The 26790-nt window shown below is 46.3% G+C and overlaps 2 protein-coding genes across 3 annotated transcripts; both read left to right on the top strand.

The window, feature by feature from the left end:
• Positions 1 to 3316: 3316 nt before the first annotated feature.
• Zmynd19 (zinc finger MYND-type containing 19) lies at positions 3317 to 13547 on the top strand. Its single transcript, XM_038337012.2, has 6 exons — positions 3317 to 3513; positions 5109 to 5168; positions 6401 to 6507; positions 7107 to 7247; positions 11810 to 11990; positions 13075 to 13547. Exons 1-6 carry the CDS (start codon positions 3463 to 3465, stop codon positions 13216 to 13218), a joined length of 684 nt encoding a protein of 227 aa, XP_038192940.1. The 5' UTR covers positions 3317 to 3462; the 3' UTR covers positions 13219 to 13547.
• A 465-nt stretch (positions 13548 to 14012) lies between these two features.
• On the top strand, positions 14013 to 25556 carry Dph7 (diphthamide biosynthesis 7). Of its 2 annotated transcripts, XM_038337010.2 has the most exons (10): positions 14013 to 16487; positions 16871 to 17004; positions 17320 to 17407; positions 18666 to 18760; positions 19219 to 19391; positions 21637 to 21706; positions 21796 to 21861; positions 22230 to 22402; positions 24918 to 25120; positions 25194 to 25325. In XM_038337010.2, the coding sequence occupies exons 1-10, from the start codon at positions 16341 to 16343 to the stop codon at positions 25194 to 25196; spliced, it is 1152 nt and encodes a 383-aa protein (XP_038192938.1). In that variant the 5' UTR covers positions 14013 to 16340; the 3' UTR covers positions 25197 to 25325. The 2 variants fall into 2 exon arrangements, with proteins under 2 accessions (XP_038192938.1, XP_038192936.1); XM_038337008.2 differs by having other exon boundaries at positions 24918 to 25556.
• Positions 25557 to 26790: the final 1234 nt, after the last annotated feature.

A 26790-nucleotide genomic window follows, 5' to 3' on the forward strand; every position in this document is an offset into this window, starting at 1 on the left:
TTGAATGTTAAGAAGTTGGTATGGGTCCGGAGTCAAAAGCACTTGCTGCTCGTGCAGAGGACCCGAGTTCAGTTCCCAGCAGCCACATGGCAGTTTATAACCATCTGCAACTCCAGTTGCCGAGGATCCAACAGTCTTCTCAGGAACTGGATGTATAGCATATGCAAATGTGCAAACACTCATGCACACAAAATAAATTATTTTAAAAAAGAGATCAGGTGCCAGGAGGCAGAAAGTTAATATGCTTGTTGCCAAGCCTGATGATCTGAGTTCAATCCCTGAAACTAACATGGCAACAAGAACCCACTTCCATAAGTTACCTTCTGACTGCCATATGTATGTACACCATAAATAAATATAAAAATATTTTCTAAAGAAATCGAGTGTGCTAGCATACACCTAAAACATCCTAGCACTTAGGAGGTTTGAGGCAGGAAAGCTTTTGAAGTCAGTCTGGTGACTCTGCCAAAAACAAACAAACAAACAAACAAAAACACAGATTTGTAATATGGCTCAGTGGTTAGACATGCTTGCTGCCAAACCTGATCATCTAAGAACCCAGAATTAATACAGAACTTAAAAAAATCACGGCCAAGGGGCTGGAGAGATGGCTCAGAGGTTAAGAGCATTGCCTGCTCTTCCAAAGGTCCTGAGTTCATTTCCCAGCAACCACATGGTGGCTCAAAACCATCTGTAATGGGGTCTGGTGCCCTCTTCTGGCCTGCAGGCATACACACAGACAGAATATTGTATAAATAAATAAATAAATAAATAATAAAAAAATCACGGTCAAATTTAATTCCAAACATAACAGTACCCAAAGATAATGAGGTCATCAGGGTTCTTCCCTCATGGATGGATTAGAATGTTTTGTTTTGTTTTCTTGGAGACATGATTTTTCTATGTATCCTTGACTGTCCAGGAACTATGTAGACCAGGCTGGCCTTAAACTCACCGAGATTGCTCACCAGACACTGTCTCCCCAGTGCTGGGATTGAAGGCATGCGCTACCATGCCCAGCTTCCATGTGGTGCTTTCAATAATAAAGATTATTTCTAGGTTGGGTAGAAAAACTCACTGAAACAGATTTCAGGTGACCAGGTCCTTTAATACTGGCCACAGAGCTGCAGCGTTGGCTCAGTCATTAAGAGCATTTGCAGGGGACCTGGATTTAGTTCCTAGCATCCACATGGAGGCTTACAACCATTAACTCTAGTTCCACGGCATCAAACACCTTCTGCACACACGGTACACATACATAAATGCAGGCAAAGCACTCATACACAAGTAATCTAAATGCCAGGGCGATGGTGGCAAATGCCTTTAATCCCAGCAGTTGAGAGGCAGAGGCAGGTGAGTCTCAGTGAGTTCAAGGCCTGCCTGGTCTACAAAGCAAGTTCCAAGATAGCCAGGACTGATACACAGAGAAACCCAGTCTCAAAAAACAAAACAACAAACAACAAAAAAATTAAACAAAAGTAATGAAAGCTACTTGAGTGAGGAAAACTAGAATATGATGGAAATCCTACTGGATCTTAAGAATAGAGGAAAACTGGGCTGGAGAGATGGCTCAGAGGTTAAGAGCAAAGGTCCCGAGTTCAATTCCCAGCAACCACATGGTGGCTCACAACCATCTGTAATGGGGTCTGGTGCCCTCTTCTGCCCTGGAGGCATACACACAGACAAAATATTGTATACATAATAAATAAATAAATATTTAAAAAAAACAAAACAAACAAACTTATAGTTTCCCTCTATTCTTTTTTTATTTTATTTTTATGTATACAATATTCTGTCTGTGTGTATGCCTGCAGGTCAGAAGAGGGCACCAGACCCCATTACAGATGGTTGTGAGCCACTATGTTGTTGCTGGGAATTGAACTCAGAGCAGGCCAATGCTCTTAACCTCTGAGCCATCTCCAGCCTTTTTTTTTTTTTTTTTTTTTGACACAGGATTTTTCCGTGAAACAGTCCTGGCTGTCCTGGAACTCACTTTGTAGACCAGGCTGGCCCCGAATTAACAGAGATCCACCTGCCTCTGCTTCACGAATGCCGCCACCACCACCCCGCTATAATATTTACATCTATTATGTCTTCCCTAAAAGAGATAGAGTGCCTGAGCTTAGGGGGTAGGGATTTCTGAGTCTAGTAGATTAATAAAGGAACTAAATTAGGCTATAAAGCCATAATTTAGGAGCTAATCTCATTGTTAGCTACCGTGGGGCTGCCTCATACTCATTTATCAACTCAAGGAAGGTACTTGATAGGGTGAAACTTGGCTGATCCCCTCTACAGGAGCAGTCTCTTTGACTCATCGGATGTATTCTGGGGTCTCCTTTCAAGTCTTGCGGATGTGTCGAATTACTATTTTGGAGGAACTTACAGTAAGGCTACTGGCTTTATTACCAGGGAAACACACACGCTGCTCCATCTTAACTTCGGGACACCATCACAAGTCTGAAGAGTTTGGTGGGACAGGTGAGTTGAGCAAAGCATCTGGGAGTCCTGTGAAGTTCCAAGGGCTGAGAGACGTTCTAGCTTTACTCGGGACGCTTGGTAACTAGTCGCAAAACAGAACAATGAGAGCCAGCAACGTCTGCAAATCCTTAGATGCCTGGAGTCACCTTGAAGCAAGAGGAGCCTAGCCCTAGGTTTGAGCTTTAGGCCTTACCGGCTGTGTCACGATTCGAGACTATGAGGTCTCCCTTTCCGAGAGACAGATATCCAACCCAGCCTCCGGCTCCTCACCGAAGGTCTTATCCTTCTTTGGAGACCTAAGGCGTGTCGGATGCGAAAGGCACGGCGTAGGTATTCGCCGCTGCCTCGCAGGTTGGTTCTGGAGACCTGAACCACTCACACAGTATCGTGCCAGGCCGTAACCACTCCGTAAGGACAGACGTTCCACGTTGCCCTGCCGTACACAGATCCGAGAGAAGAGAACACAGGCGGCTAAGGGTCACTAAGAAACCGCAACCAAAATCACACGCTCCTGCCGCCCCAGCCACAGCAGCGCGCACAAAGCTTCCCGCGAAATTGACGTTGCGCCGGCCGCCGCGCAGGCGCCGCCCCCGGCTCGCCCCTCCCCCCGCACTTGGTTCTTTTTCACTGCGCCTGCGCCCTTTCCCTATTGCTATTGGTCGGCTCGCCACGGCGCGCCACGGCCGGCGGAGGGCGCGTCCCGCAATTGGTCGGTCGCCGCCGGTGGGGGGTGTGTCCCGGTCGCGCCCCGCCCTCGGCTCCGCTCGCTGGTGTGCGCGCGGCGGTGGCGGCGGCGCGTGGCAGGTCCGGCGGGCGCGAGGCGGCGGCGGTGGCCCGAACCCGGCCCAGCCTCGTCCGCCCGCGGCCCGCCCGGCCTGACCCCGGCCCCGGCCTGACCCGGAGTGCCGCGGCCTCGCTCCGGCCCGGCCCGGTCGGGAGCCTCCGGAGGGAGCGGCTCCGCCTGCCGAGAGCGCAGGCCCGGCCATGACCGACTTTAAATTGGGCATCGTGCGGCTCGGCCGAGTGGCCGGGAAGGTGAGCGGTGTGGGAGCGGCGGCGAGGCCTGCGCGCGTTGGGGCACCTGGGCGAGCAGCTGCGCGGGCCTGCTTGGTTCGGGCGCCGCCTTCCTCGCGGGGACCTTCCCTGCGGCCGTGGGCGCGCCCCTCGGCCTCAGGACTCGTGTGGGACTGGCTTGCGCGGAACAGTTCCCGGCGTTCGTCCTGTGTCGCCCCGGGCGGGCACCTGCGGCGGCTCCGGCGGCCAGGCTGCACCTGCGGCCGCACGGTTTAAACACGGCGGCCTCCCGCGGTAAACGCCCTCGGCCCGTAGCTCTGAGGCGAGCGGAGTCGACGGTCCGCAGTAGATCTCGGCGGCGGCGCGTTTTAACGTTGCCCAAGGGCTGGCCACGTTCGGTCACTCGAGTCGTAGGCTTCCCTAGAGCACAGACGAGGAGCCAGGGCCCTGTTCTTGGTGGGCTGGAAGGCTCTCAGGTGCTTTTCGCCCGGGCCACCACCCACCACATGTTGAAGCTGGGCCCCGAGGCTTGGTGCCGTTCAGGAACTGTGGACCTTAATTCTGCTCCTCCCACCCCTGGCTGCAGCTGCTGCTGGGAGTGAGGAACAGACAGAAAGTAGGGGCAGGTAACTGAGATCCTAGAAAGCTCTTTCAGGAAAGTAAGACCAACCTGTTTTCCTTTGCATTTTTGCAAGGGCTCAAGGAAGGGCTGCTAGAACTTTCTAACTAGGGAGGGATGGGAGCCTAGACGCCTTTCGACTCCGTAATTAATTGCAGCAGCCTTGGCCCTTAAAGCTTTTACTAGGAACATTTTTGAGACCAGAGGAAGGAGCGCTCGCTATCCAGCGAGCACGTGCAAAAACTACCCAACCTACTCAATAAGCAGTACTTAAAACCTCATTTTTCTGTCGCAATTCCATTCCCTTCCTCTGCTTCAGTAAACTTGTGAAATGACCGAGTTTCTGGGGGCATTAAAACCTCAGGACCACTTGTCAGGCAGGGTCTATCCGGTATGGATGGGCCCTGAAGCCTACTTACTCTGGAAAATGTGATCACTTTTTTTTTTTTTTTTGGTGGTGGTATTTTGTTTGCATGCTTTTTGTTTGTTTGTTTGTTTGGTTGGTTTTTTTCAAAACGGTTTCTCTGTGTAGCCTAGGCTGTCCTGGAACTCGGCCTGGCCTGGAACTCAAAGATAATCCTGCCTCTGCCTCCGGAGTGCATGGAATTAGAGGTGTGGAGGTGTGGGCCACTACCACCCTGCCTTGTTTGACTTTTAACATACTAAATTTGACTAATTTGACTTTTCTTTTTACTTCATAGTTTTTGTTTTTTGTTTTTTTGTTTTTTGAGACAGGGTCTCACTATGTGGTCTTGGCAGTCCTGGAACTTCAGAGTTCTGTCTGCCACTACCTTGGAGTGTTGAGATTAAAGGTGTGTACTGCTATGCCCAGCTTCCAGCTTCAACATTGCTATAGGCTGTGCTAAGGCCCCACTTAAGATTCAATTACTTTCTGTCTCATTGGAAAATATTGCAGATTCCTGCTATTGCTAGTTATGGTGTTACTGTTTCTTAGATCGATCTCAGATGTAACCTTTGAAACATGGTTTATTTTCAGACCAAATACACACTGATAGATGAGCAAGACATACCACTGGTGGAGAGCTACTCCTTCGAGGTAAGAATTATTTTTGTTTGATGCTCAGGAAACATGAAGATGAGTTTCCTTCCTGGTTTTGGGAGAACAAGAAAATAACCACTGGTACTTATGAGCACTCAGCTTCAAAACAGGTTGTGACAGCCTGGATGTCCAGTAGATGCTGCCCAGTAGAGCCCATGTAACCTCTTTTGCACTGATTACTAATCTTTTGTTTGGGTTGGTTTTTGGTTTTTCTTTTTTTTTTTTTGTTTTGTTTTGTTTTGGAGATACAGTTTTTGTGCGTTGGTTTGAATGCTGTCCTGGAACTCGCTCTGTAGACCAGGCTAAGTTTTTGATTTTTCAAGAAAGGGTTTCTGTGTAACTTTAGAGCCTGTCCTGGAACTCACTCTGTAGACTAGGCTAGCCTCAAACTCACAGAGATCCACCTGCCTCTACCTCCGAACTGAGTGCTGAAGTTAAATAATTAGATATCTTAAACCAAATGAGCAGATCTGTTTTGAATGTTGCTCTCCTCCAGTCTCTGCACCTTGATTGGGGAGACCATCCTGTCCTCAGAGCTTCCTTGATAGAGGATTACAGGCTCTGCTGCTCCTCTGCCGCCCTCTCCAGTAACTTTTACATCAGTCATTTTAGTCTATCTCAGCACCTCACACTTTCATAGCTGCTACTTATCCAGGAATTATTTGTGTCCTTTTTGTTTTTGGATGGGATCTTGTTAGGCACCCTCAAGCCAGCTATGAATATTCATTCTCCCTCTCTTCACTTCTTGAGTGCTGAGATTACAGATACGGACCATCACAGCCAACTTTCTGGCCTTTATGTTTTTTTCCTCTCAAGTATTTTTTTCTTTGGCTTTACTTATTTTTATTTTATGTGTATTAATGTTTATCTGAATGTCTGTACTAGTTGTGAAGCCACCATGTGGGTGCTGGATATTAAGTCCAGGTCCTCTGAAAGAGCAGCCAGTGCTCTTAACTGCTGAGACATCTCTAGTGCCACCCCCACCCACTCCACTCCGTTTCTGGAGTTTTTTAAGGATGCGAAACTTTATTGCCTGGTGTCTACAATATTTTCTAAGTTGTTTGTGAGGGTTTCTTGCCTGAGTGAAGCAGGAAGAAGCCCCTGTGCTTTTCGGGTCCTTGAAGCAGGATGTCACCTGTACTTCTGGCATTTTTCTAAGCTGCATTTGAAATGTTGCTGAGAGTTGGAGGCTTTCCAACAGACCTACTCTGCTTTATGCTCCTTTTCAGGCTCGAATGGAAGTAGATGCCGATGGAAATGGTGCTAAGATATTTGCATATGCCTTCGACAAAAACCGAGGAAGGGGCTCAGGCAGGCTTCTGCATGAGCTGCTGTGGTGGGTATTTTCCAGCTGCTAAGTCTCCCTACCTAACCCCATGTGAGCTCGGATACAGTATGCCTGAAGGCTAGAGAGCACTCTACCCAGTGGAGTCAGACTTAGCCTTATCTTCCCTAAGTCTGGGAGTTTATTTTAGTGGCCTTTACTACTAACCCAAAGGAAAGTACATATTACTTTAAACAACTGGTGGGATTCTGATGAGACAAGGCCTTGTGGAGAAAGGGGTTCTGCTTTTGGATCCTTCTGGTGAGTCACTGCATCCTTAGAAAATGTATTGAAGCTGGGTGTGTAAGGTGGGGTTTGAAATGGTGAGACCTTCCAGATGGAACTTGTCTCTAGATTATTTTGATACTTTGGGGGTTCTATCCATTACCCTCTTGAGCAAAGCCCTTAAATTCAGGGGCAAAATCATCAGCCTGGTCCTGTTTGTGTTGGCCACACTGATGTTGCTTGGCTTCCTCTTGGTATCCCCCTTTGGTAGGGAAGGGCCCAGTTCAGACCTCATGATTGGTATTTCTGTATGGTTAGACTTTCATGCTCAAATAGAAGTGCTTGAGCGTCTTTCCCACAAGGAAAACAAAATTGTCTTTCCCTAGGGAACGACACAGGGGAGGTGTGGCTCCCGGGTTTCAGGTGGTACATCTCAATGCTGTGACTGTGGACAATCGTCTGGACAACCTGCAGTTAGTACCATGGGGCTGGCGACCCAAAGCTGAAGAGACCTCCAGCAAACAAAGGTGGGTCTTTCCTGGCCAACACCTGACTCCTAAAGGGCCATCCCATGTTTCAGTGTTCCTTTTTTGCTCTTTTACTGTGAGTGTTTTGGGATCTTGATATCCTACCTGCCAACATCCATTTTTGTATGGGGGGGGGATTTTTCTTTGCTTCATGGAAGAAGGAAATATTTTTTTCCCTTTTTTTTTTTAAATTTTTGGTTGGGAGGGTTTAGAAACGGTCTCCCTGACGGTTTTGGAAATCAGTATTACAATATGTAGACCAGGCACAGAGATTCTCCTGCCTTGCCTCTGTTTCCCCTATGCTAAGACTAAAGGTGTATATATACCTCCATGCTTGGAAGAATTTTTATGATTAATTTTGGGGATTGATTTTTGTTGGCAATTAGCTCTAAGAGCATTTTAGCTAATGTGATGGAATGAGACCATACCCCCCCAGGACCACACAGCTATGTTTCTATCATGTTCCTTTGCTGAACAGCTTTCCCTGAGCAGTGGTTTAAAGGAAGTAGGAGGACAGAACTTAGGGACTGGGCCTCTTGGTTTCCCAGTTCCCTGTGGTCCTGAAAACAGCATAGTACATGCTTTCTATTCTGGAAATCCTGTTCTTGATGCCCCTGGGACTTATCACAGTGAGCTTCATGAATCTTTGGAGAAGAGCTGAGGAACCAGCAGAAAATGGTTGGGGGGGATGCTGAAAATGCCTGTAGTCCCAAGCCACACAGGTATCATTGACCTATCATAGACCTCTTCTGAGGGCTTATGTGAGTTTCTGTATGTCCTTAAGTCTAAGCAGCCTTCCTTGGCACTGAGCACACCTACAGAAGCTAGTAGCATTGTTGAGGTTGATGTTATAGATGGTAGGTAGATCTTTTAACGGTTGTTTGCAGGTGGCGCTAGAACTCCATGTAGTGTAGGTAGGAGCTGTGGGAGGACCCAGTTTCTATACTTGATGTTTAGTGTTGTCTCCAGGTCCTTAGAAGACAGTTGCCAAACTGCTGTTCTGCTCTTGTAGAGTGTGAATGCAGCCCTATGAAGGTCTCAAATTTCAAATCTGCTTGGTTTCCTGCTTCCTACTCTGATGTCAGAAGTTTGAGTCTTCAGTTCTGTCTTACCACTCCCTCCCCACTCTTTTTTTATTTTTTAATTTTCTTTTTTGAGGTTTACATATCTTAGGCTGGTTTCAACTTGCTATGTAGCTGAGACTGACCTTGAACTACCATCCTCCTGAGAAGTAGACATCCTATTCAGTAGGGTCCCCACACGATGGTCTTACTATCCTGTGGTTGAGTGCTGTCTTTAATCTTCTGAATATACCTTATGATCATGCAATATAACAACTACAGTTTAAAACTCTTATTTGGAAAGGGACAGTTACAATCCTGGGGATAGAGAGCTGACGTTTGTGGTCAGATGGCTTGTTGACCCTTTCCTCAGCCAGTTTTTACTAAGCTTGGTTGAAGCTGTGCCCTTCAGGTAGGTAGTACCTCTTGCTGGCAGAGGCAGACCCAGATTGGACTAGGACCCATGAAGCATATCCGGTATGTGTGTAAGTGGGTGTAGAGGGAGAGAATGAATATATGTGTTTCAGGAGGGGGTGCTTGAGCCTGTGGGCACATGTGGTCAGAGAAGGATGTCCAGTGTCCTGGTTTGTTGGTGAGAGCAGGTTGCTTATAAAGTTCAGTTAAACAGCCCCTGGGCAGAGAAACCAGCCATGCATCTCCAAAGCCCCATGCAGTCTGTTATACTCACTTATGGGCAGCCAGCAGTCATATTAGGGCTATCCTGGTTAGGTTTCTGTTAATATGATAAAATACCATGACCAAAAGCAACTTGGAAGAAAGGGTTTGTTTATTTTAGTCTTCATGTCTCAGTCCATCATTGAGGGAATTAAGGGCAGAAATTCAATCAGGAATCTGAAAACAGACCACTTTGGGAACATTATTTATTGACTTTCTCTGCATTGCTAGCTCACCTTTCTCACACAGCCTAAGCCAACTTGCCCAAAATTGATACTGCCCTGCTATATCAATTATCATTTAAGAAAATGCCCCTATGTATAGCCTGCAGGCAAGTCTGATGGAGGTAATTTCTCAGTTGACGTTTCATCTTTCCAAGTGATTGGTTTCTATCAAATTGACAAAAACTAACCGGCATAATTGATTCTTTTCAACTTGACATACTATACGTATGTATGTGTATTTGGTTTTTCGAGACAGGGTTTCTCAATAGCTATCGAGCCAGTCCTAGAACTCACCCTGAAGACCAGACTGGCCTCAAACTCACAAAGATCCGCCTGCCTCTTCCTCCTGAGTGCAGGATTTAAAGGTGTGTGCCAACACCACCTTGCCTCCCATCGTTTCTTGTTTCCAGAATCTGATGTTGATATCCTGATATAAAACCAAAAGTTAAAAAATATAAATAACTAACTCAGTGGTGAACATCCGAAACTCACTCAATCTCTGGGCTCCACAGGGTGTAGGCAGCTCTGTGCCACTTCTAGCTCTTCTATCCACAGCATGCCACGCTCCTCTTGTAGTCTTTTGGTAGGTCTGCTCCACATACTCAGCTGTCCTTATTGCTTATCCCACAGTCCTGGCATTTCCAGTTTACTGGGATTTTCAGCTGAGGCTGCTCACTTAACCAATGGCCTCTCCTGGATCTTGGCTGTTTTCCATGAACTCTTTAGTCCTGAAACTTCATGCCGCCAAAACCATTGCTGTGTGAGAGACTCTTACACATGACCAAGTTTAACTCTCTGCTTGAGATGTAGCATTGGCCCCTTCTAGGTCACAACTCTGTGCTAGCTGACAGGAAATACTTTCTACAGGATTTCATCTCAGTGATGCGGGTCTTTTGTTAATCACTGCTTATTCTTCAGCCCCAGCTAGATCCTTAATTCAAATATATCACATGAACATTTCGCAAGCTAGGCTTCCATCCTCTACATTTCTTTCAACACTCTGTTTTGTTTGTTTTGTTGTTTGTTTGATTTCTTAAGACAGGGTTTCTCTGTGAAACAGTCCTGGTTGTCCTGGAACTTGTTTTGTAGATCAGGCTGCGTCAAACTCAGATCTGCCTGCCTGCCTCTGCCTCCCAAGTGCTTGGATTAAAGGTGTGTGCCACCAATGCTTGGCCTCTTTCAACACTCTTGTCTTCTAAATGTCCACAGAACAACACATTAAGCTTGGAACACTGGCTTTTCTAGCCTAAAGTTCCAAATACCTCCACAATCCTCCCCAAAACAACCTAATTAAGTCTGCCACAGGAATAACCTATTCTATGGCATTAATTTCTGTAGTAGTTATTTTTCTTTGGCTGTGATAAGACACCATGACTAAAAGCAACTTAAGGAAGAAAGAGTTTATTTGGGATGTAGTTCCAGATGGATAAGAATCTGTTATGACATAGCCGGGTGGTGGTGGCGCACGACTTTAATCCCAGCACTCAGGAGGCAGAGGCAGGCGGATTTCTGAGTTCGAGGCCAGCCTGGTCTACAAGATCTAGTTCCAGGACAGGCTCTAGAAACTACAGGGAAACCCTGTCTCGAAAAACCAAAAAAAAAAAAAAAAGAATCTGTTATGACCAGGAAGCATAGAACAAGCAGCAAACATGACAGCCAAACATGATAGTTTACATCCTCAACCACAAAAAAATGAATCAGAGAGCACAAAGTATAAGTAACCCAAGGCATTAAACTCAGCCAGCCTCTAGTGACATACTTCCTTCAAGTCTGTACTTCTTAAACCTCTCCAAACAGTGCTGCCAACTGGGCACCAAATATCCTAATACCTGAATCTCTTAGATGGGGGCATTTCTCCTTTAGACCACCACATAGGCCTTCTTCATGTAGCACAAGTCTCAGCTCGCAGTTCCTGTTCCAATAGTTAGTTACTTCTGGCTCACTTATTCAGGAACGATTTTTCAGAAAGGAAGGATTGCTATGACCTGAAAGGCGAAGTAGTAGGCTAATGGTAGTTGGTGCTTCCTAGGTTAAAGGGCAGGATGGTGGTCTTCCTGGAGGCACCAAGTAGCGAAGCTTGCCAAACTCCATGCTTTTGTGTGCCTGTCAACCCTAGCATTGGAGAGAGTAATAGACTAGGCTTGTGCCTTTCTTTGTTTCTTTCTTTCTTTGTTTCTTTCTTTCTTTGTTTCTTTCTTTCTTTGTTTCTTTCTTTCTTTCTTTCTTTTTTTCTTTCTCTCTCTCTTTCTTTTTTTTTGGTATCAAGATTTCACTGTATAGCTCTGACTGCCATCACACCTGGCTAGGCTTAAAATTTTATTTATTTATTTTTTGAGGTAGGGTTTCTCTGTTATCTTTGGCTGTCTTGGAACTCACTCTGTAGACCAGGCTGGCCTCAAACTCACAGAGATCTGCCTGCCTCTTCCTGAGTGCTAAGATTAAAGGTTTGTGCCACATTAAACGTTTTTAATGTGGAGTGGTTAGTACATGCAGTAGTAATGGGCAGGCCAAACTCAAGTTGCCAGAACTGGGCAGAGCCTACTTATCTTGGATAAGTATCTTCTCTCCTTGTGCTGACCTGGTCTGATATACTTTCTTTCAGGGAGCAAAGCTTATACTGGCTTGCGATACAGCAGCTTCCCACGGACCCTATAGAAGAACAGTTCCCTGTTCTGAATGTGACCCGGTACTATAATGCCAATGGAGATGTGGTGGAAGAGGAAGAGAATTCCTGTACTTACTATGAGTGTCACTATCCTCCTTGTACAGTGATTGAGAAGCAGGTATGGTGTGCTACGCTGAGTCTTAGCCACTTCTGCCCAGCAGTATGGGTGTAACGAGGCAGGTTTTTCCTGGAGACGCCTGGTAGCCCTGGGTTTCTACTAGGGTGACTCTTCCTTTGCTGTTGTTCCTGTCTAGACAGGGCATATGCTCTTCAGCTACAGTGCCTGTATAGTCAGTCTTCTCTCAGTGTGTGCGTGAAACTTTTGAGGTGGGATTCTTTTTTTTTTTTTTTTTTTTAATTATTTTATTGGTGTTTTAGTCTGTATGTATATCTGTGTGAAGGTGCTGGATCCTGGAGTTACAGACAGTTTTAAGCTGCCATATTGGGTGCTGGGAATTGAACCCGGGTCCTCTAGAAGAACAGTCAATGCTCTTAACCACTAAGCCATCTCTAGCCCCGAGGTGGGATTCTTTTTTTTTTTTTGTTTTGTTTTGTTTTGTTTTTCGAGACAGGGTTTCTCTGTGGCTTTGGAGCCTATCCTGGAACTAGCTCTGTAGACCAGGCTGGTCTCGAACTCACAGAGATCCGCCTGGCTCTGCCTCCCGAGTGCTGGGATTAAAGGCGTGCGCCACCGCCGCCCGGCTCCGAGGTAGGATTCTTTTTTTTTGTTTTTGTTTTTGTTTTTGGTTTTTCGAGACAGGGTTTCTCTGTAGCTTTGGAGCCTGTCCTGGAACTAGCTCTTGTAGACCAGGCTGGTCTCGAACTCACAGAGATCCGCCTGCCTCTGCCTCCCGAGTGCTGGGATTAAAGGCGTGTGCCACCGCCGCCCGGCTCCGAGGTAGGATTCTTAATCTATAAGCCATATGGCCTGGAACTCCCTATATATGTAGATCAGACTGGGTCAGGTATCACCACAGTCCTGCATTAGACATCCTAGTGCTGGGATTGCAAGAGGAACACACCATGCCTGGCTTTTTACGGGGAAGAAGTATGGGCTTTGAGTCTAGGACCTTGCATGTGGACCGTGTGCTGAACTTCATTTCCCACATAGGGTTTTATTATTGTGTTTTTTCAGATGCTGAGATACAGTGTCCATACATTTTGTTAGTGTGATATTGAAACCACAGTGTTTTGTGTTTCAGCTTCGGGAGTTCAATATCTGTGGGCGTTGCCAGGTGGCTCGATATTGTGGGTCTCAGTGCCAGCAGAAGGACTGGCCTGCCCACAAGAAGCACTGTCGGGAGAGGAAGCGTCCGTTTCAGCATGAGCTTGAGCCGGAGCGATGACGGGCTGAAGAGCTGCCACTGCTGCAGGTTCAAGGTTTCCAGCTCGTCATGAGCACAGTGGAAGAGAGACTGGCAGTTGAACCTGGAGGTGCCAAAGAAGCCAGCAATGGATCCAGAGAAGCTGCCATAAGACCTCACAGCAAAATGAAGCCTGTGGGGACAGTGCCCCTCCAGTGTTCACCCCCAGCAGAGACAACGGGGAGGCTCCCTAGGACCTTTCTCATTATTTATATGTTAATATGTTTGTAAACTCATGTACAGTTTTTTTGGCGGGGAGGTGAGGGGAGGGTTAGAAACTTCAAATAGAATCATTTGTTGTATTCCTCAAATGGTAAACAGTTGACACTCGGCTAGAAACTGTCATGTAGTCAAGCTTCTCCTGGGGATGGGAAGCCCACTGAGAGGCATGCACAGAGTCATGTCTAAACAGGCAGAGTAAAGGGGTAGAATCATCCTTGTGACCAGTCTTTGCTCAAATCCCTGTTGTCCAGCCTTTTTTTTTTTTCCTCTTCCCTTGAGACAGTGTCTCTCCATTTAGTCCTGGCTATCTTGGAACTTAATATGTATCCAGGCTGGCTTTGAACTCAGAGACCCACCTGCCTCTGCCTCACAAGTGCTGTGATTAAAGGCGTGTACAAACACGCCTGGCTCAACTTTATTTTTGAGAGGAACTGATTTAATGGAAATGGTTAGAAGGTTGGCCTCTGAGCCGCAGAGCACAAGAGAGGCTCTGACCATTGTGTCTGGTGGTAGGTGCGAGTGTTCCGGTAGGTAATTACTGCATTGGTTACTAAAGGGTGCTTGTTTTAGTTAGGGTTTCTTTTGCTGTGATAAAAACACCATGACCTGTAAAGAAGAGGGATTCTATCAGCTTGCAGTTCGACATCACTGTTCACTGAAGCTCATTTTGCTCCTCACAACTTGCTCAGTCTGATTTTATAAAGCACCCAAAGCACCAGCCCAGTGGTGGCTCTATCCCTAGTGAACTGGGGCCTCCCAAATATGTCATCCACAGGCTAATCTGGTGGGGCATTTTCATAATTGCCTTCTAAAATGACTCTAGTTTGTGCCAAGTTGACAAAACTAACCAGCATAGTCCTATATATTCCTACATTTGTAAATGATCATCTTTAGGCACAAAAGACCCTTGGAGCCAGTCCCAATTGCAGGTTGGTACCCGGGTGAGTGAGGGCTAGGCAGCCAAAGTGGAGCCAGTGCTTCATTCACTGCAGAGCTGTGGTCCCCAGGATAGCCTTCCTGTGTTCTTTGGGAGAACCACAGGTATCTGAGGGCTATTTGGTAACTTGCAGAAATGAACCCATCTGTGTTGCTGAAGTCTTATCTCAGGGTATAATCCCTCCTGCTTCAAGCTGCTACTTGACTGCTGGCCGGGTTGGTCTGCAGGTTTCTGCTATATTCTTCCCTATTGCATTTCTATCACATTCCTTGATTCTCTGTGTGCTCAATGCTATCTCTGGCAGAGCACAACCCTTTGGTCTCATGTTTATGAATAGCACTCCTATGACTGTGCTTTTATGTTACACAGTGGCCTGGAGGGGAGGCACAATACCTTGAGTGTGTGTTTTAAGCTTGGAGAAGTGCCTATGTCAGACCTATACCAAGGAGCATTCCTGTTTCTGTTCTGAAGGTCATGATAGTTATTAGCTGGCATAGTTGAGATCTCTGCTCAGATCCTAGGTTGAACATCAATCTGTATAATGTCATTGGGGAGGGGAAATGTGCTTTTATATATATTGTAAAATATTGCTACCAACAGCAGCTGACTTGAGCCCTTCATGTCTTCACTTGGATACACTAAGTGGCTAGGACTGTTGTGGTAAAAAGTTCCCATGTGAGTTAAATATCTTGGGATGAGCCATCTAGGCTACAAACTGATAATTGCCTGTTGTATCTTTAAGAATGGCTGGGTTGGGACTTCATCCTGTCCCTGTCGCTTGACCAACAGTGGCTGCTTTACACTGTGAACTTTGCATCAGGAATTTCTACCTAGAGAACACTCAGGATTGCACAGCTGACCTAGAAGCTTTGCTGGTAAAGGTGATGGTATGAGTTAGGCTTGCCTCTGGGTTCTTCCAATTAGCTAGCTCTTCCACACCCGCTAGCACAGGTGCTACTGTGCAGTGAAGGGGTTTATCAGGCCACTTGGTGTCTTCCCATGTCTGTTGCCATCCCTGTCCTTCCCTTCGGATTATCCCTACCTTTTGTTCTTTGTAGCTGCTTATTTATATAGACTGTTCTGTGAATGTTCTGGTGGTTCAGTTATGGAACCCTTTCTCCCTTCTGTAATGTATTGGGGCTATTTGACCTTGGAATAATATAGTGCTGGAGGGATTGAGGTCTGTTCAAAATGTTCTAGGTAGGTTCCTCTGCTTCAGCTGCTAACTAATCTGCAAGCTGGGTAAATAGCCATATCCCTGCTTCTGTTCCCAGACTGGATACCCAGGTGTCCTGTGAATTTGCTTCCTGGAGCTGCTGTAACTAAGTGCCAAATCTGATTGGACTAAAGCTAGAGATTATTGTCTCTTGGGTCTGTCTCATGGTTTAATCAAGGTTCTTGCTGCCACAGCCACTGTAAGTGCTGGGGAAAGGCTGCAAGTCTACATCTGATAGCATCCTGGGCTCCATTATGCATTGTTTCAGACTTCAGAGGGCACATGTTAAGTCCTCTGTGCATGTTTCTAAATTTCTCTACATTAAGACTATATTGGATCAGAGCTCACTGGGAGCATCATTTTGTCACTATAAACGACCACATTTACAAAGGTTAAGAGTTACTGGGGCTTAACTTCAACATACATATATTTTTGGGACGTAGTTGGAATCACAAGGTGTAAAAAACTCGCTTCCCCAAGCCAACTGTTTACAATACAGGAATTTTCTTGAGGGCTTCTGCATCTACTTGAGATCAGGAATAAACCTCTTTCCCTAAGCCATTGCTTTTGCTCCCCGCCCCTAGCAGGACTCTGTTTCCTTCGGTCCTCCGGTAGGTAGGGGGCGCAGCATTTCCGCTGTCTCTTCCACACCGGAAATTTCCCAGGGTCGGACGTGACTGAGGAAAGTGAAGTACCTGTGTAGCGCATGCATCTTTTGGTTTTGACTGGATGGCGGGCAGCTGGTCAGGCATGCTGCAGACTCTGCAGGCAGTGGACACTGAACTTACTGCGGACTCGGTGGAGTGGTGCCCAGTAGAGGGTTGTCAGCACCTGATGGCCTGCGGAACCTACCAGCTGCGAACGCCCGAGGACCAGGTGCACGGCTGGAGGGTCAGGCCGGGGCAGAAGGAGAGCGACTACTGGCCTCCATAAAAGGGAACTAATGGGAAAGTAAAGTGGGACCTTTCAGGACCATGGCTATCTCCGGAAGGTTTCTCTGAGCTTGGAAAAACCAAGTGGGATTGTAGCCATGTAACTGCAGGCAGTTCCGGGTGGTCCTGGCCGTACTGGCTCCGGGAGAGCTCCCCTGTTCATTGAACATTTGGAGGAAAAGAGATTCTTTTCTCAGAAACTGAGAGTTTCCACTTCAGTCAGAAGCTAGTCTCTGTCCTGGCACTTCTTTTTGTTCTAGTTTTGTTTTCCATCCTTTGTGATCTCGGTATCTGTTAAGGTAATCGGGAAATATGTATATTCTGTAGCCTGCCCTGGATGTCAACGAGCCTCAAGTTCGTTTAGGTCGTCTTTACCTGTACAGTTTCAATGAGGACAACGCGGCTAAACCTCTGGTTGAGGTCCATAGAAGGGATTCTTCTGCCATCCTGGACATGAAATGGTAGGATTTGGGTAACCCCACCTGGTCTGAAAGCCTGGATGATGCCTTAGGGGCCTTCAAGGAAACAGGGAACTGAATTCTGGGTTCCATTATTTGCTGCCCTTAGGAGGTAGAAAGCCCTGCTTGACATTTCCCTGGTCAGTTTCCCAACCCCAAAGTCAGGATTAGTCTGGGATGCAAGGTGAGGTCCAGGTTTATAACCTGGAAAGCCTTTGGAGACAGAACAGTTGGCTCTAACCTGATTTGGGGAAGAAAATATAACACATCACAGGAGTTCCTCCGAGCCGTGATTGTGTTCCCGCGTTCTCCCATCAGGTGCCATATCCCAGTGTCTGGCCACATACTTTTAGGCTTGGCAAATGCCAGTGGATCTGTAGACCTGCTCCGCCTGACAGAATACGAGGTCAGTGATGGGTCGTGATGGGAAAGGGACCTTAGTGGAGAGTGTTGATGAAGGGTCTGTACTGATGGAGCCGTTTTCCTAGGCTGGTCTCTTCCGTGATAGACTGTTATAAATGTTTTAAGAAATTATAGAGTCGGGGGCTGGAGAGATGGCTCAGTGGTTAAGAGCATTGCCTGCTCTTTCAAAGGTCCTGAGTTCAATTCCTGGCAACCACATGGTGGCTCACAACCATCTGTAATGAGGTCTGGTGCCCTCTTCTGGCCTGCAGACATACACACAAACAGAATATTGTATACATAATAAAAATAAATATTTTAAAAAAAGAAAAGAAAGAAATTATAGAGTCTATTTTAAGTTATATGGGGTTCTGGTGAGATTAGATCACCTAGAGTATATCCCAAAAGAAGGTTGTCCACAGGTCTGGGTTTCTGTAGGAACTGCACTGCAAGCATGTCTGGGGTTTATACCAAAGCTAAGAATATCAGTAAATCTCTCGTGTGAAGAGGGTCTCCCTCTCTCCCCTTCTCCCTCTCTCCTTCCCTCCCTTTTCCTCTTCCACTCCCTGTCTTTCCCTCTCCCTCTTTTAAAAAAGAAAGGGGGTCTTTTCTTTTTTAAAAGATTTTGTTTGCCGGGCGGTGGTGGTGCACGCCTTTAATCCCAGCACTCGGGAGGCAGAGGCAGACGGATCTCTGTGAGTTCGAGGCCAGCCTGGTCTACAAGAGCTAGTTCCGGGACAGGCTCCAAAGCCACAGAGAAACTCTGTCTCGAAAAACCAAAAAAAAAAAAAAAAAAAAAAAAAAGATTTTGTTTTTATTTTTAATTGTGTGACTGGGGTTTATGAGTGTTAGTGTCATGCCCACAGAGGCCAGAAGAAGGTGTCAGGTCCCCTGGAGCTGGAGTTTCCATGGCTTCAGGTGCTACCCTGTGCTTGATAAGTGGCAGGAGCTCACGCTTAGGTGAAATGTTATTTGTGGACTGAGGGTGGAGCCTAGTGGCAGATTGCTTGCCTAGCATGCATGAGGCCTCGAGTTCCACCTCTAGCACTAGTAAAGCATAAATAACACCAGGTAAGGCAGAGCCTGCCTCTACCGCCAGTGTTTGCAGAGCTGCCATGAAAGGACTGCTTGAACCTGAGAGTTCCAGATGAATATGAACAACATAGGGACCCTGCCTCAGAAAACAAACAGTAACTGGTGCACATTGCTCGTCTAGGGCATGGAGGTTTGCTAGACAAGGGTGTCCCTTTTCTTTCCAGTAGAAGAACAGTTACACCCTACAACCAATATCCAGCCTTACCTTGGAGGAGAGAGGTCTGTCCTTGTCCCTAGATTGGTCAACTGGGAAACCTGGAAGGTAAGGGTCAGGTTTGGTGGGGTCTGAGTCTCCTGAGGAACAATGCCTGTTTCTATTCCAGGAAGAATTAAAGCTACCTTCTGCTAGTTTGGTGTTACTATCAGTCCTATCCTTAAAAACAGAAAACCATAGCATTTTGGATAAGTAGTGATGATGCCATCATCAAGAGAAGCCAATCGGGGTTTTAGTAACAAACTATGTGATAGTTTCATTCTTTGCCAGATACCCAAGAGGCTCTCTTGGAGGTATGGTTATATGCTGCCTGAGAAACGTCTCCTGCAGCATATATGGGACCTAGAAGAGAATGTTTGTGATGGTTCTTTCTTGTAATGCCAGCATTCAGGAGACTGAGGCAGGTGGATTTCAAGTGTTAAGACCCACCTGTCTCAGTCAAATGAAAACCAAAAAAGGATGGTGAGTAGAGTTTAATAGGCTCTCCTTTGGCTACTTGGTTCTAGGGCCAAAGACCAGCCCTTGAAGATCATTAGCAGTGATTCTAAGGGGCAGCTGCATCTCCTGATGGTTAATGAGGGAGCAGCTGAACTGCAGCTCGTGGCTTCATGGCCAGCCCATCACTTTGAGGCCTGGATTGCTGCTTTCAATTACTGGCACACAGAACTCGTGTATTCAGGTGAGTTGGATCTTGGTATAGTCATCTCTGATAAAGACTTGTTAAAGACAGGGAGAGGAGAAGATGGGGCTAGGCCAAAGCTGTGATTCAGAATATGTGAGGGAGGCCTTAGGACTGTCTGTGGAAGATACATCCTCTGGTCAGCAGCTATGACTGGCCCCACATCCCACTTCTCAGGAAGTGTGCCTGGTTGGCCTCTGGTACCTAAGGCTTTTTGTGGAGCTGGCCCGGGTTGGAGGGAGCAGGTACCCTGCCAAGCTGCCTGCTCATGGTGCTTTCACTGTGAAATCTGCTCTCATCTACTTTTTGTTTGCCTTCTGTAGACTTTCACAGATTTTAGGTTTGTCCTTTTCTAGATATAGCTTCCCTTCCAAAAGGAAAGAAAGCATGAGGGAAATAGGTAGGTTTCCTGTTTTTGAATGGTTTATCACTTTGTTGCTATTTATATGAGAATGAGAAATTAACAAAATTGGGTGACTTCTCTCCCAGGTGGAGGAACTAAGTCATGTGAGCCGGGAAGGGCTGGCTTAAGAATAAAATTTAAAATACTTGAGATTCCTAGGGCCATGTATGTCTAGCCCCAACTTTCTTTTTTGGTCTTTTTTGTTTGGTTGTTTGTTTTGTTTTTGTGTGTTTTGAGACAGTGTCTCTATGTAGCTTTGGCTGTCCTGGAACTCATGTAGCATGGCCTGGAATTCACAAAGGTCCGCCTGCCTCTCCTTCCAGAGTGTTGGGATTAAAAGTATACACCATGCTTTTGGTTCTGTTTCTAGTGAGGCGCCTGCACCAATACTATCTTCACCAGCCCAGTTAATGTCTAATCTCTCATGGACCCCAGCACTTACCATGATTATTATTAGATACATAATTCTTATTTTTATTTTTCAGGGGTAGATTCCAATCTCTGTCATTTGCTATTTATTATACCCTTGAACAAATTTTCTAAGAACCATGAAGAGTCCATTTTTGAAGGTTTTTCCCCCCACCTATTTTTTAAAATATTTATTTGTTTATTATGTATACAATATTATGTGTGTGTGTCTGCAGGCCAGAAGAGGACACCAGACCTCTTTACAGATGGTTGTGAGCCACCATGTGGTTGCTGGGAATTGAATTCAGGACCTCTGGAAGAGCAGGCAATGCTCTTCCATCTGAGCCATCTCTCCAGCCCCCCCCTCCCCCACCTATTTTTTTAAGTTCTTTAATTCTAGGATTAGTTCTACCTCTTTATTCACTCACAGGTACTTACTGAGTTTGCCATGGAGGCTCACTCTGTAATCCCAGTACTTGGGAGGCTGAGAAGGGAGTATTGCTGTTGTTCTGATGATAGACAGAGCTACATGTCCAGCCATACTGTCTCAAAACCAAACCAAACACAATAACCTTTATTTCCTCCAACCAAAAATAATTGAAACAAAAACCAAACATACAACCCTCCTCTAAGCTAAAAAACCAAAACCAAACAGACACACAAACAGAAATACAAGCAGTTTATGTAATAGGGATACCTTAGCAAGCAGCCTATTTTCTCCAAGCTTCCATTGAAGGGGAAAGTGGAAGCCTAATGTGTGAGAGCAGGGAATGGCATGGAGGTCAGAGGTGTGGTAATGTTCTGGACAAAGAAGGAAGAAGAGTGTGCCCAGGAGCTGTGTGCGGTGAGGAGTGGCCCCACAGCAGGTGTGCCTGGTGTGGGGGAAGAGCAGCCAGCGTGAAGATAGAAGGGCTTGCCACCACCGGCAATAAGGGCAGGCCTTGGGGCTTTGCACGCTCAGAGGGACTGGAGTGAAGTAGTAACTGCAGAGAAGTGACATTTTCTGATTTACAGTTTAAAGTTTAAGAGGATCTCTGGTTAAGTATAAGTTACAAAACAGGAGGGCAGAGCCTGGGGCCTGTTAAGCAGAGGAGGGTAAGAGTGGCTTTTACTGGGGTCCATGTAGATGACAGTGGTTACGTGCACTGGCTGTTTCTGCAGAGGACTCAGGTTCAGTTCTCAGCATCTATGTGGCAGCTCACAACTGTCTGTAAGTCCAGTTCTAGGGAATCCTTTTTTGACCTCTAGAGTGGTAAACAGTGCTTTGATCTTCTACCCAGGTTTCCTCAGTTGGAAAATAGAGTGCCTAGTGATTGTTTTTGGTGCTCTCCTGGGCTTTCCTAACCATGGTACCACACAGGAAAGGTACCTAAGATCTTTCTTACAGACTCCTTATTATTGTCATTGTTGATGGACTTCCCTGTCTTTCCACAGGGGGAGATGACTGCCTTCTGAGAGGCTGGGACACTAGGATTCTTGGCACACCTGTCTTCACTAGCAAAAGGTAGCTGGTCAGAGCTTGGGCATGGCCCCTCCATGCTCCTGTCTTAGGACATTTCATCCTCTACCTTGCTTGTTCTGCTTTGTCTACAGACACTCCATGGGTGTGTGCAGCATCCAGAGCAACCCCCATCAGGAACATATACTGGCTACTGGAAGGTGAGTCCCTGGAGTGGGTCTGCTGCTTTGTGCATTTCGCAGCTCCTCTCCACAAGGATTCAAAATTGAGTCCGAAGCTCTCAACCAACCCACAGTTCAGGTATCTGGGTCCAGAAAGTGGGGCTTACCTATGTCCTTAAAGATAAATGAGACAGGCAGTTTGTGCAGGACTTTAACCCCAGCACTAAGGAGACAGAGGTACGTGGATCTCTTTGAGTTCCAGGTCAGCCAAAGCTTTATAGTGAGACCCTGTCTCAAAAAAAATTAGATGGGGCAGGACTTGGGAAGTGTTTGCTGACACCACAAAGTCTTAGGGACAATATGAGCGTGGGCTTTCCTGTATGTCAATATTTGGTGGATGGTTCTAGTTATGATGAGCATGTTCTGCTTTGGGACACTCGGAACATAAAGCAGCCGTTGGCAGATGTGCCAGTGCAAGGAGGCGTATGGAGGCTCAAGTGGCACCCAGTCTACCACCATCTACTCCTGGCGGCTTGCATGTACAATGGCTTCAAGATTCTCAACTGTCAGAAGGCCATTGGTAAGTGGGAACATAGTTGGTTGATGTTTCTCCGTAGACCACACCCAGAACTTGCCACAGCCCCGCCCTGTGCAGCACTGGACTTCAATTTCAAGAACCCACTTTCACCATGACTTTCTCATGCCCAGATCAGTTGTTTAAGTCTTCCTGCATTTTACAGTTCTGACTGCACTGGGGCCCTGTCCAGAAGCATTTCCCCTTGTCACATGGCCATCCCTGCCCTACTTTCTCTTGAACAGCTTGGGCTCTGGTCTCCCCATGTCTCACACGTGTTGCCTTCCTCTTGTTCCCTTTCTCACAGAACCTGGTATTAGTTAGGCCTAACTCTACCTGTGGCTGTAGGTAAAGAGCCTCTCTTCTAGGGTGTGTGTAGGACATTCTTGGATTTGCTTGATAAACCACACCGTGAACTAACATTATCAGAACCATTTTTTTTTTTTTTTTTTTTTTTTTGTTTTGTTTTTTTTTTGTTTTTCAAGACAGGGTTTCTCTGTAGCTTTGGAGCCTGTCCTGGAATATCAGAACCATTTCTCATCACCCTTTCTCTTTCCAAGCCCTGCCGCTTTCTCTCCTTCTTCTCCCATCATAGTTTCTCTTCTTTATCTACTCTCCCTCTGAAAAGAAGCACTCTAAAGAACACCTCAGACTCCCATCATTAAATTGCCAGTCTTTAATCACTACTTCCCTGTATCTTTTAGGTTTTGTCTCTCACTTTTTAAAAAAGATTTTTAATTTGTGTGTGTTTTGCAAACAGGGTCTCATGTAACAACACAAGCTGGCTTCAGATTTGATATGTATTTGAAGCTGGTCTTGAACTCATTGGCAATCCTCCTATCTTAATGTCTTGAGTACTGGGAGTACAGGAACACCCGTATCTGGTGTCCCTGCTGGTTCTTTACCACTTTATCACTTTACCAGTTGTCTCCTTGCTTCTGAACTGTGGACCCCGGCTCTGTCCTTAATTGTTGGGGACACTTCCCCAACCTCCTCGGTTATGGACGACCCTGGGTAGTGCCGCAGATATCAGGACACAGGGGATGCAGAGTAGGAGATACAACTGCATACTTTATTGCAAAGCCAGTGCTCTTTTTATAATACTCAAATCACGATTCAAACTAGGTTCCCATAATACATGAAAATAGTTTCATAGACTAGTCACTTGGCTGCAACTAATTTCAAGAGCTTCATGCCCTAGATAATCTAAACAAAAAGCTCGGTGTTATGGGAAAACCTCTTGTTGTAATATAATATGTAAAAACACCTCATCAGAAGACAAACCACAACCTAATCAGAGCCTTTGAACTACAGTGCACATCTGTGTTCTCAAGGACTGACCATTGGCAAGGCACTCTACTGATGGGAGAGGTTTGCCTCCTCCTGACTTGGTTTTCCAAGCCTGTAAGTGAGAATGCTACCTCAAGTCACCCCTGCACAGAGTTTCTATGCAGTGCAAATTCGGCCCTCTACACTTAATGTTTTTTTAAAAACTTCCTTTCTCTCTGTCTCTTCCTTACTGTTGTGGCTCAATACCATTGTAATGTGTACTGGCTTATTTCTGACACTATCCTCATTTGCCAGGCTGTCTGGGGAAGTTACTAGAAAGAAACTTCTTCTGCAGACCTACTCAGGGCTGCAAGTTCCTAGCCACTGGGCTACAGCCAGAGGCTGTTGCCATTCGTTCTTTACCCTTGCTGTGGTCTTCTTAGCCTCTGTGCTCCACGTGTGTTCTCCATTTTTTTTCTCTTTTAAAAATATTTTATGTGTATGTGTGAGTGCCTGCATGTATGTATGGGTACTGTGTGCATGCCTGATGCCTGAGGAGGCCAGAGGAGGGCTTAGGAATCTCTGGGACTGGAGTTACCGGCAGTTATTACCTGCCGTGTGAGTGCTGTGAACCGAACTCAGGCATTCTCCAAGAGCAGCAAGTTCTCTTAACCATTGAGCCATCTCTCTTGCTCTGTGCTCCCCATTTCTTTTCTGTTCTCTTCCATCTTACTTCTGTGTCCTTTGTGAATAAGTTACACCACCTTCTAGAAAGCCTTTGCCAGGGGGCTGGAGAGATGGCTCAGCGGTTAAGAGTATTGCCTGTTTTTCCAAAGGTCCTGAGTTCAATTCCTAGCAACCACATGGTGGCTCACAACCAACTATAATAAGGTCTGGTGCCCTCTTCTGGCCTGCCGGCATACATGCAGACAGAATATTGTATACATAATAAAGAAATATTTTTTTAAAAAAAAAAAGAAAGAAAAGAAAAGAAAGCCTTTGCCAAATCCTCCAGTTTGGAAGCCCCTTGTTTGTGGGTCGTTTAGACCTGGCTGAGCTCAGTGGCACAGTGCACATTGCAAAATGCACATCTGGTTTCTTTTTTGTCCACCCGTGCACATTTTCATTCTTCTGCAGACGGTGAATGTGTGTGCTGATAGACTGGCTGCTCTTGGTGGAAGCTGAGGGAGACATAAGTGGAGGCTGGTTGGCTTTGAGTGATGCTGGTTTTCCTTTCCGTCTCTTGCTGCAGAGGAGAAGCAGGACATGACTGTCTCAATAGCCCAGGAAATGCCTAACTCATTAGTGTATGGGGCTGACTGGTCCTGGCTTCTTTGCCATTCCCCGAAGCCCACATCCACCTGCTCCTTTGATGAGAATGCGATGGGAACCAGAGCTGCAGACCGCTCCAGTCTGAAGGTTGCCGAGGAGTCACCAGTGCCTTTCCATGAACAGGTAGTGGACCACCACATGGATGGCCCTGCTAACACGCCCAGTAGAGCTGAACTGGAGGCTTCTCTCCTTCCAGTAACAGAGGACATGAAAAGCAGCAGCCAGCTACACTCCTCTTCCAAGATCTGTGGTCTCAGCCTCTTCTCTGGTGGAGGGAATTTTGACAATAGCCTCCTGGCCACCTGCTCCTTTTACAGCCATGTTCTCCACCTCTGGAAGTGGAAGACAAAGCAAGCTTGAGGCAGCACTCTTTGCATTTATACCGGATATGACTTGGGAGTGCTGGCCTTTGAGAATGGACTTTGTGATTATGTTTTGGCAGTGAATGGGTTTTTCAGCTCTAAAACTAAGTATCTTGGTGTATTTTGACATTCAACCCTTCATTTGTATTTAAGTCCTTGTTTATATTAATTAAATAACTTCAAATTTTTTAATTTTTTAAAAATTGTAATCATATGTGTGCTTATGTCTGTGTGTGGATTCTGGAAGAAGCCAGAAGAGGGCAGTGGATCCCCTTGGAGCTAACGTTACAGGTGATTGTGAGCCACTATGTGGGAACCAAATTTGGGTCCTCTGCAAGAATATATGCTCTTGCCCAATAAGATCCTAAACCTTTCAGTTAAAAAAAAAATTCCATCTGCATGGTAGTGTTGGCACATGCCTTTAATCCCAGCTCTTGGGAGACAGAGGCAGGTGGATCTTTGTGAGTTCCAGGCCAGGCTAGTCTACAAAATGAGTCCCAGGACAGCCTGTTACACAGAGAAACACTGTCTCAAGAAACCAGAAAAACAGCTGAGCAGTGCTGGTGCATGCCTTTTAATCCCAGCACCCAAGAGGCAGAGGTGTGCAGATCTTTGTGAGTTTGAGGCCAGCCTGGGCTATAGAGCTAGTTCCAGTTCAGGCTCCATAGCTACTGAGAAACCCTGTCTTAGAGACGGGGGGGGGGAGGGAGAGGGAGAGAGGGAGGGAGAGAGAGGGGGGGGGCAGCTGGTGGCTCAGAGGTTAAGAGCACTGACTGTTCTTCCAAAGATCCTGAGTTCAATTCCCAGCAACCACATGGTGGCTCACAACCATCTGTAATGGGTTCTGGTGCCCTACACTGGCCTATAGGATATATGTAGGTAGAATACTGTATACATAATAAATAAATCTTGAGAGAGAGAGAGAGAGGAGAGAGAGATTTAAGGTGCCCACATACCTTTTTAATCCCACCCTTTGGAAGGCAGAGGCAGGCAGATTTCAGTTTGAGTCCAGCCAGGACTACACAGAGAAACCCTATCTAGAAAAACAAAAAAAGTTATGTATAACGAGTGCTTTGCTGTGATCCACCTATGTGTCTGTCTGTGCTCCCAGAGGTTAGAAGAGGATGTTGGATCACCTGACTTACTGACAGCTGGGAGCCACCTTGTGTGGGCTGGAAGAGCAGGCAGTACTCTTTTTTTCTCCCGATGGGCCACAAAAGGGCGCCAGACCTCAGGACAGATGGCTGTGAGCCACTGTGTTGCTGCCGGGAATCGAACTCTGGAAGGGCAGGCAGTGCTCTTAACCACTGAGCCATCTCTAGCCTGTAGCCCCTAAGTTTTTTTTTTAATTTTTGTGTGAGTACACAAATACCACTGTGCACATGTGGAGATCAGAGGACAACTGGCAGGAGTTGGATCTCCTAACATGGG

This window comes from Arvicola amphibius, chromosome 7, assembly GCF_903992535.2.
Source record: "Arvicola amphibius chromosome 7, mArvAmp1.2, whole genome shotgun sequence".
Classification (NCBI taxonomy): Eukaryota; Metazoa; Chordata; class Mammalia; order Rodentia; family Cricetidae; genus Arvicola; species Arvicola amphibius.

What these genes read in the sequence shown, in the direction of transcription:
- Zmynd19 (XM_038337012.2), top strand. Translation starts at nt 3,463, where the DNA reads ATGACCGACTTTAAATTGGGCATCGTGCGGCTCGGCCGAGTGGCCGGG. An exon ending in CTTCTGCATGAGCTGCTGTG is followed by an intron (nt 6,508 to 7,106) that starts GTGGGTATTTTC and finishes GTCTTTCCCTAG; the next exon opens with GGAACGACACAGGGGAGGTG. An exon ending in GTACAGTGATTGAGAAGCAG is followed by an intron (nt 11,991 to 13,074) that starts GTATGGTGTGCT and finishes TTTGTGTTTCAG; the next exon opens with CTTCGGGAGTTCAATATCTG.
- Dph7 (XM_038337008.2), top strand. Translation starts at nt 16,341, where the DNA reads ATGGCGGGCAGCTGGTCAGGCATGCTGCAGACTCTGCAGGCAGTGGAC. An exon ending in TGCGAACGCCCGAGGACCAG is followed by an intron (nt 16,488 to 16,870) that starts GTGCACGGCTGG and finishes TATATTCTGTAG; the next exon opens with CCTGCCCTGGATGTCAACGA. An exon ending in CAACTGTCAGAAGGCCATTG is followed by an intron (nt 22,403 to 24,917) that starts GTAAGTGGGAAC and finishes CTCTTGCTGCAG; the next exon opens with AGGAGAAGCAGGACATGACT.